The 9,600-nt window shown below is 39.8% G+C and overlaps 1 protein-coding gene across 3 annotated transcripts in view; it reads right to left on the bottom strand.

Annotated features, from left to right (window-relative positions):
• Positions 1-2,375: 2,375 nt before the first annotated feature.
• GlnRS (Glutaminyl-tRNA synthetase) overlaps positions 2,376-9,600 on the bottom strand; it is a 93,970-nt gene continuing 86,745 nt past the window's right edge. For all 3 annotated transcript variants that reach the window (XM_086988041.1, XM_086988040.1, XM_022802660.2), the window contains 8 exons: positions 7,008-7,162; positions 6,217-6,413; positions 5,437-5,651; positions 4,779-5,125; positions 4,332-4,548; positions 3,766-3,900; positions 2,882-3,298; positions 2,376-2,571 (listed from right to left, as the gene is read on the bottom strand). In XM_086988041.1, coding sequence (XP_086844167.1) covers positions 2,521-2,571; positions 2,882-3,298; positions 3,766-3,900; positions 4,332-4,548; positions 4,779-5,125; positions 5,437-5,651; positions 6,217-6,413; positions 7,008-7,162 — 1,734 coding nt within the window. In that variant the 3' untranslated portion in view covers positions 2,376-2,520. The remainder of the gene's footprint in view (positions 2,572-2,881; positions 3,299-3,765; positions 3,901-4,331; positions 4,549-4,778; positions 5,126-5,436; positions 5,652-6,216; positions 6,414-7,007; positions 7,163-9,600) is intronic.

The raw sequence follows: 9,600 nt of genomic DNA, 5'->3' as shown, positions 1-9,600 counted from the left end.
TATATATATATAAGAAATGCTCTACTTTTTTAGAGACAAACACTAACGTTCCTACGATATGCCCCATGAAATCAGATCCAAATGCAATGTTTATTGTACCTACTATTGCAATTTTCAGTATAGAAAGCCAGTGTGTAAGGCAGCATGAAACAAAGAAACATCAATTATTCTGTATGCTGTAAATTGTTCCGATAATGGCATAGTGGGTACCGTGTTTGCCTGTCAAGCTTGAAGGATACGTTGATTTTGAGTGTGGGCCTACTTCGCATTGTACTGGAAGCCAATCATCTAATGGAACGTCTAAAGGCGGTACTGGACGTAAAACTCGAAACATCTGGCATACTATAAATAAAAAAAATAAATAAATAAATGAGTAGAGAATCCGCGCACTCGCTGCGTACTTTGATGTACTTATGTTATGACGCAACTACTGTCACATCTGAGTGTTATGGAGCTTTTAGCAACTAAAATTATGTTGTAGAGCTTTGTTTCTTTTGCTAAAAATATATTAAAACCAATACCCCGATTTACTTCCTATAGATATTTTTCTATAATTAATTATTTTTGTGCCAAATAAGAAAATTTTAGCCTGCGACGTTCTGTCATTTGTGATTCTGATGAATGGACGTGAGTGCAATGTTTTTTTTCAATTAAACGTCGAAAGAAAAACGGACGTCAGCTATACCGTGCTAAGAAATATTTATTTGTTGTCGTCAAAAAGCTCCGGTTCATTTCTCGAGTGATATTACGCAACGAAAGAATGAGGAAAGCGAGTGAATAAAGATCTATCAGTTGCAGCCAAATTTGGGCGCAAAAAAATTAATATTTAACACTGTACAGAAAATGATTAGACATCTTGAATATTAGCAATTTTAGGGCATTTGGTTGATTTTTTGTTTCTTCCCCTCTCAGGGAGATACAAATATTCATTGTATCAGGCAACGGGTCCGCTGATCTAAGCCAGATTAAAACCATTCTATCCACTATTTAAATGAGTATATATATTATGACAACTCTTATCTTCTTGTGTTACAACCTATTTACATTAAAGATGTGTCCAATGACCAATTAACGTTACTACATTGTTACGTGTGCAAAGTGGTATAAACTGTCGTAGAATGTATGCAAAAAGCGTTTTTGTATGTAAGAGATATCAGTAAGAGCTACTAGAAACAATAGAACCGAAGCGATAATACCAATAGTGAAGATGTTTACGGCAACATTTGTGTAATAATGTCTGTTGGGTGAGTGTGCCAGATCAGCTACCCAATGTGTGTACATACGTAGAAGCGCATTGCTATAGTGATCGGTACCGTAATTCTGTTTGCGAATAGGAAAACGTAAGACGGACACCACGCCATTACTTATCGTGGGCGTTTCTTAAACAAAAGAAACCAGCGTTTTGGTACCCATGAAGAACTCATTACTGAACGTAAATGAAAAACTGCAGCTAAAGATCTCATTTAGCTCGTTTTGTAGAACAGACAAAAGCGAAAAAAAGCAAACAGTAATTTTAGGAAAATAACAGTATATACAAATGTTTGTGCATCGGTTATCAGGCCTACCGGCAGACGCTTGCGTCTGCTGAGGAACTTACCGACGGATGTGGCATTTGCCACATCCATCAGCTACTTCGTTACGTTTACGTGCCGTTGCGTTTAAGACGGAACAAGAGAAAAAAAAATCATTTTCGTTTGCACTAATACCGAGAGAAAAAGAAACAGACAAGTCGATAGGAAGAGAGAGCACGGAGTACTCGTGGCTATTGAATAACAAAAGTATTGTTAAATGTCACATTGACCAAATATGCTGAAGGCGAGAATAGGATACAGTAACGACGATGAAGTTAAAATCATTATGACAAAACCCGCTATTCATTAATGAATTTACAATACGTTGAATCGACTAAGGAGGAGAATAAGAGAAAACGGCACAAACTATGTTTGAAAATAATAAAGTTTTTATAGTCACTCGCGATATGGTGTAAAAAAAATGCAGTGTCATCATTTTAGGTAATGCCAGCGCATGTAAATTGTATTTGCCATCGTGCATGGTGGCTCGCACGCTCTGAAAGCATTGTACAAAACATTATTTTTAGAACATTATTATTAAAACATCCCTATTGGCACAACACGAGGAAGAGTTGTAAAGTGTATTATTTAAAAATGTAGAAATATAACATCTAGCTAAGCCGACGATGGTCTCCTAATGGAAAGGTTATCAATGAGCTTTTCTTCTCCTGTCATTATACTGGTATATTACGGCTTCAAATTTGACACAAATATTTTTGTTTATCATTCAGAAGCTAACATTCTAAAATAGTTACGCGCTACCCGATTAGCAACCAGTTGACGACGGTAACTTATAAAGCTACATTGTTTTTCGTGCAACGATAGGCGCACGGATTCCTTTATTTATTTAGTTCATCAATATACAGCACAAGGTGTTGTATACATAATAATCAGTCAAGGACGTTCAGCCTATGAGAGCTGATAAAGAAGAGTCACAGTAAAATTCGCCTTAGTTCTTTCCGGAGTCCTCCTTCAGCGTCACCGTTCTGTTGAAAACCAACTGCAATGATTAAAAACGATAACTGTTATTGCTAAATTCTAAGATTTTATCTTAAAGTCGACGAGATTATTATTATCTTTCGTATAGCTGCAAGCTGATCTATCAACCTAATATAGAGAAAACCTTGTTCTGTAATTAGTCGGTGCCGCGAATTAGATAACAGCGCAGTTCAGCGGTTATCGGCGTATGATGAGAAATTGCGTAACGTGCCTTATTTCTTTATACATAGTTACAATTTATTCTGAGTTTTCCTAAGTTTATAGAGTTAAAAAGTATGGACTCTATCGTAGTCAACCTTTTTTTACTTTACCTTCTCATCGGACGAGTCCGGATCAACGCTAAAGAAGCCCAGACGTTCGAATTGAAATTTATCGTACACTTTAGCACCTTTTAGACTGGTTTCAACAAGAGCGCAATCGCACACAGTCAAGGCATTCGGATTACAGTCAGTCAGATAACCACCGGGCACTTCATTAGCATCTTCGGGGTTCTTATGCTTGAAGAGGCGTTCGTATAGGCGAACCTCAGCTCGCAAAGGGCGGGATACCCAATGAATAAACGCTTTTGGCTTTTCATTTTCAGTAACAGGCTTGCACGCTACGTGAATTTCAACAACATTCCACGATGCGTCTTTCTTTACGTCCTTGAGCTCAATGGTGTAGCCCGCATGACGCAGACCTACTGCCTGCCCTGGACACAGACGTCGATAGCCTTTATCGCCAGCCTCCTATAAATCAAGTAAAGGTTCGAAATTTTCTTTGAAGTAAAGCCACAATTAAAATAAACTGAATAACTAACAATAGTTATACAGTTTTGTATTTTATCGAGTTTCAAAGTTTCGGTTCGAACAGGTGAACGCCAGTGCGAGAGTTTACGCGCTCTGCGATTTATTTTTAACTGCGTATTCTGTATTACCAGAAAGTCTAATACATTAAGCAACGACTTTAACAGAACAATGTCTGTTTCGATTTGCATGTGTTCCAAAGGAGATGCGGGCTATTTTCAAACAAATATTGATGACTTTCAAAGAGTATATACGAGAGATTTTCTTAGGCATTTTTATGATAGCAGCAACGGCAAAATATATTAGGTTAAAACAGTAATAAGGTAAATTGAAATCAAATGGGCTAAGTTAAGCTTTCAAATCAACTAATAGCGGTTATTGATATACGAGTGCAGTGCTTATGTTTGTACCTCTCGGAAGTCTTCGCGCTCGATGTAGATTACATCGTCAAAAGGCACAGCGTGCGAGCCGCGGTTAGGTTCGGCAGGGAAATCAGGCACGTCCAGTAGAATACCTCCCGATTTTGGAAAGTTCTCAATTATTACCTATTCAAACAGAATGTGTATTATTGGCGCATCCCTAGGCGTGCATTCTGTTGATGTTCGCTGGATGTTAGGTTTCAAAGCTCCTCCAAGGAGTAAATAGTGCAACGGATACGTATGTGAGTCGATGTTTCAGATATGTCTATAAGTTTATATCAAAGGCATACGAAACAAAAAACGAAATTGATGGATTCGTTATTAGCAATAATAGCAACTTGAACGCATGTTTGAATTAGCAAGTAGCACGAAGTCGTTTTCGGTCTTTTTATCTAGGGCCTCGTGCCTGAAACCCTTTTTGCTGAAGGGTTCGAAGCCCTTTACCACAAAAGGCTTTGAACCCAACCAAATTGTCTGTAGGTAGGGGCAGATTCCAGGGCCATCGTATGTGTAATCAAAGTAGAAAATTTCTTTTAAAATGTATAGGAACAATTTACCTTCAGAGGATCCAATACAGCCATGACACGCTTAGCAGTTGTGTTGAGAACGTCCCGAACGCAGCTCTCCAGCATCATAGGGTCGACCGACATGATACTCCCCGTGAGACCGAGCTTCGCAGTAAACTGGTTGATTGCTTCAGGAGGGAATCCACGTCGTCGAAGGGCGGTTAACGTAAACAGACGCGGATCGTCCCAGTCGCGAACGATCTTTTCTCTGAATGAAATTCAGCAAAGCACATGGTGATCAATATACCGGAAGCCTTAGGTCAAAGGAATTGAAAACTTTCTTGATTGTACATAGAGTCCGCATAAATATCTATTCGATTGAAGTTATAGTTTCAACATACATAAGATACACTATCTCAGCGAGTGGCGCATCAATTCTTCGACACGGGAAAGTAATTTCTCGATACTAACTAACTAGTAAAACGAAATTCCACTTACGTGATTAGTTCGGCAATCTTTCGTTTTGAAACAACAGTATAATTGACGTTGAGTCTGCCATACTCCCACTGTACGGGGCAGTACACGCCAACGCTGTTGCATAACCAGTAGTACGAGGAGCGGCGCGACTGAAACTCCTTCGTGCAAAGCGAATGCGTGATGTCCTCGATAGAGTCGCAAAGGCAGTGCGTATAATCGTACGTTGGGTAGATGCACCATTTGTCACCGGTTCGATGATGGGCACAAAATTTAATACGATACGCTACCGGATCTTGCTTGCCTTCTTCAAGGGTTACCTTCATTCTTAGCGTAGCATCACCTTCGGCAATCTTGCCACTTCGCATGTCCTGAAAAGCAGTAGCAACAAAGACATCGCCAGAAGGGGTGAGAAAACCTAAATATTATTGCAACCGGACACGTTCGAAGATGTTGTAATCGTTCACAATTTACCCTACGAAGGAAAAAGCAATATTTAAGGAAAGAATCTCTGCGATGGAAAAGTGATCCATAGAGTCGCAGTAGTTAGTTGATATTAAAACCCGATCAAATAAACGACAGTGACATTTTCTAGGGCTCAATCCATCATCAATAGGACAATCTCCATTACGTGCTAAAATTATACTGTGATAGATGCATACTGTATATATATTACAGTTACCTGAAATAGTGCAAGGCTTTCTTCAATAGGACGGTTCCTCCAAGGAGAAGGCGGCGGGTTAAAGCCTTTGATCTCGTCGCTGCGTTGGTGACAAACGTAGGCCAGACCTTTTTTTATAAGGACAATGGCAAGCTCATACAGACGATCAAAGTTGTCCGATGAGTAGGTTACTTTGTAAGGTTTATAGCCTAGCCACGTAACCATGTCGTAGATTCCTATTCGGAACATTTGTAAAATTAACTTTACTGCTAATGGAGAACCTCGCAGCCGACAGCCTAATGTTATTATTGTATTTAGCAGCCGATATTCCAACTCGGCAGCTGACTTTCCAACACACACAGAAAATCAAGGTCATACTTGAAATTTATTACTGGACTTATGTACCGTACCACTGGCCGCGTTTGTCTCTTTGTTTTGCTACCTTTAAGATTGAGATAATTAACTGGTGATAAATTATCCTTATGATATGAATATTATTTGAGAATCACTGAGCATTTACGAACACTGAATCTGTTTTAGTTTTAATATAATAACTAGCGTTTGAACCTTAGCATTTTTTGAAGCATTTTAATCAAAGGAAAATTAATCGAATATTGGCTGTCAAGGGTCAGCATAGGGAATTAATATCGTAGGAAGGACTGTTAGGTACTATCAAGAACGTATCTACTTTTCTGTGCTTGCGACAATGATTTGAACGGTCCGTTCTACAAAAAAAATCGTTTAAAAACGCAGCCATTTGCGTCTCATACGTATTACGTCAGTGTCGAACAAAAAACCAACCAGTGACAAATCTTTGCTCTTCTTTTTCAGGATTTGTGTCATCGTAACGGAGAAAGCAGACGCCATTATGCGCAGCAGCATAACCGAAGTTGATGTTAATTGCTTTAGCGTGGCCAATGTGCAGGATCCCATTCGGCTCAGGCGGAAATCGTGTACGAACTTGTCCGCCGGTGCGTTCGAGGTGCGCGGCCAATAGTCTGTTGGATAAAAAATAACATTTTTTGTAGATTACTGATGGAGTTCAAATATGCATGATATGTATATGTGTTATATGCTACCAAAGCGTTCAGTTCTATATTTAGCGGCAAATTTTGTCGCAGTAAGCCATTGGTACGTTTCGCCAGACTAATTCGAAGAAATTACGGTTGCCAATACTGGTCGCGTCGGCGGTGCAGGTAGAACGCCGCATGTTGTAGGGTAAGCGAATGGCTTTGACACGTCGATAGTTTACACATAGGCGAAATTCAACAGCTTTGATATTCCCACTGGACCATCCTTGACCTTGAGCTGGAATTCACAGCTGCGGCAAGAGACGAAGTTGCCTTGTTATCAAGCTAGCAGGGGCGGGCTAATATTTACCATGAATTATTCATCAAGACTCTCCATAGTATAGCCACAAAAGTGTTTATTCCGAATAGACAGGATTCAATTAAGGAAAGCTCGGCAGCGAGACTCCTCTCTAGCCTCAGATGACTTTCCTCCGGGTGTAAACTTCAGGTGTTCTTGCTTCAAGCCACAGATGACTTAAACTTAAATTCGTTAGTAAAATATTACCGACAAAACAAACTTACTTCATTGTATCATCCGTGATCATATAACCCTCCGTCTTGTGATTGTCGCCGGGTTTATGAAAACGTGCCTTGGTCCGCATGAGTTCCTGGATACTGGAGCAACCTCCGTCGTCAGCGAAAGTTCTACTATTTCTAGTTCTGTTCTTGTCACTCTCCTGTGAGCAGAACCGCGAAGAATTCAAATATGCATGTTCCGTGTTAATTACTGGCTTTATTAGGATGCTGTTGTAAGTTACAGTTGGGAAGTGGCACTCTTATGAAGCAAAATCTCGCAACGACTAGAGTCGAAAGCGATTAGAATGTTATGTGTTGGCTATTAAGAGAATCAGATATTTCATGATTTTTTCAAATTGGTTAGCTAACATTATGAGCTATCAGGTTTTCTTCAAGGAGTTTGAATTATCTAGTAACTTCATGTAGCAAAATTTTGATACATTTTTACGACTTCTTTATCTGTTTATTTGCTATTTTTACTCTACTTTAGTTATGTCGATAAGTGTAGGAGTGGATTATTAATGATTTCGATGCACGTATAATTATCCGTCAGAGTCGTGTGACCATTGATGGAATTATAGATAAGATTTGGTGCCAACTTTAGTGGAACCACCTAGTAAAAGCTATCTAAACTGCACCTTCTAATAACACTGTACATCGAAACGTTAGGATTTGGCCACGAACGACGTGTTTAGGCCCACTTAATGGCCACTGTGAAAAACCGATAGTTTAAGAGTAAATGAGCCTTGCATTTTTCCTTTAAATGAAATTGCAGCATAACATAAACAATTATTTCGAAAAGCGTTTGCTCAATCCTCTTTCAGCATAGCCCGAAATGCATTTCCCTAGTGAGAAAAGGAACACCATTAAAGGAAGAGCATAAGAACGCCGCAGATTATCGTGAGATATTACTTAGAATACAGGCAGACGGAACCTGCAATGAAATGAGGATTAAAATTAAGCCACGGATTGCATTGCCTGCAGGGTATTGAACGTATGACCTAGGCACTATTCTACGTTGCAACGACGGAAACGTTCGTTAATGAATTTCAATGCTGTAAGCAGTCGTGAACGCCTAATATCTTAGAAGTAAATCATACCAAAGCTAGTAAAAATGGCTCAGAATAATTGGATTAATCCCTTGCCGCTAATATCACAGCAGACGAAGGCCGAATTGCAAGCAAAAGAGTAATCACATGCTTAAGTTGAAAAAAACAACATTTGATCAGGGCTTTTTTTCTCTGGACAGTTTGATAGAACCGAATTTTTGTGACTCTAAGGCAAGGCTACAAGCTTCAACACTGAGGGGCTTCTGGCAAAGATTAATTGACTTGTTTCACATATTTGAGACGGACACACAAAGTATATATTAAGATCGTAAGAAAATTAACGCTTTAAAAGCACTCCTTTCTTTATTTTATCGAAGCTAAAGCTCGGCTGAAACAGGCCAGCACAGCTGTCTTATATAACGTAACGGCGCTATAGCTGAAAGGACTACTCAAAGATGGTTTGCGAAATTTAAAAACGGTGTCCGGACCTAAAGGATATCCACACCCTGATCGACCGGTTGAGTTTGATAATAATAATTTAAAGGCACTTATGAAAAAAGATGGCCGATAAACAATTCGGAAGTTGACCGAAAAAGTGAGCTGCAGCTTTACGACCGTCATAAGTTCCTTGGTTTCACATAAAAAATGTAGAAACTTCGTTATTTTAACTTTCTGAATTCAACGAGGAATTACGGTTTAACGTTGTATCCTAACATCTCACCCGGATGGTTGATGCATCAAGTAGCCACAACGACCGATCTATGCACAGAATTGTTACCCGTGATCGGAAATGGCGTCTGTACATGAACATGAAGCAAATATCGGCATAGGTGCTTCCAGGAGAAAAGCTTAAGCCCGAGATCGAACCAAATCTTAATCTACAAAAAAACTATGCTGTGCGTTTGATGAGATTGTAAATGTCTAATTCATTTCGAAGATCCTTCTATAATTCTATTTAAGGGAAATGACTCCACAAACGAGCTCAGGCCATGAAACACACGAAAAGCATCCTTAAGGCTGTTCTACTGCACTTTAAATAGAAGCTTCTTATAGTCCTCCCCATATTCACTTGACCTTGCGCCGACGGATTTTCACCTTTTTTAACGGGCGGCCACCTTTGCGGCCTTACGTTCGTCACGGATCCGGAACTCAAAGCGCACTCAGAAAACCCCAAAACAAAACCCTCTGCTGTTCGGCAAGGCAGCAAATATCATTTGGTGGAAGAGTGGAAAAGGTCGTGAACGAAGGTGGGAGATAGGACATAACAACTCACTGTGACAAGAATAAAACATATGGTTTGTTATATTAAGTGAAAGGCAGACTAATCGTTAGTCTCCAGGCCTATGAATTTAGTGACAGCTCGGTGAGAGCCTTAAAGATGACAAAATGGATGATCTGACGCGCCGTTCCTTAAACAGTTGGTGATAGACTGAGGTACAGGAACTTTCGATTGCGACTCTAGCCGGCCAACCAAGTGGCTAACAGAAATTACGCGTCTAGCGGCAAATCGGCTGTTGCCTGAAAACGAAATCGCGCGGCGGCTGGCTACG

The sequence above is a fragment of the Varroa destructor genome, unplaced genomic scaffold (assembly GCF_002443255.2).
Source record: "Varroa destructor unplaced genomic scaffold, Vdes_3.0 BEIS01000004.1, whole genome shotgun sequence".
Lineage (NCBI taxonomy): Eukaryota > Metazoa > Arthropoda > Arachnida > Mesostigmata > Varroidae > Varroa > Varroa destructor.
The sequence above is the reverse complement of the archived record's forward strand: the minus strand, read 5'-3'. Positions and strand labels throughout refer to the sequence as shown.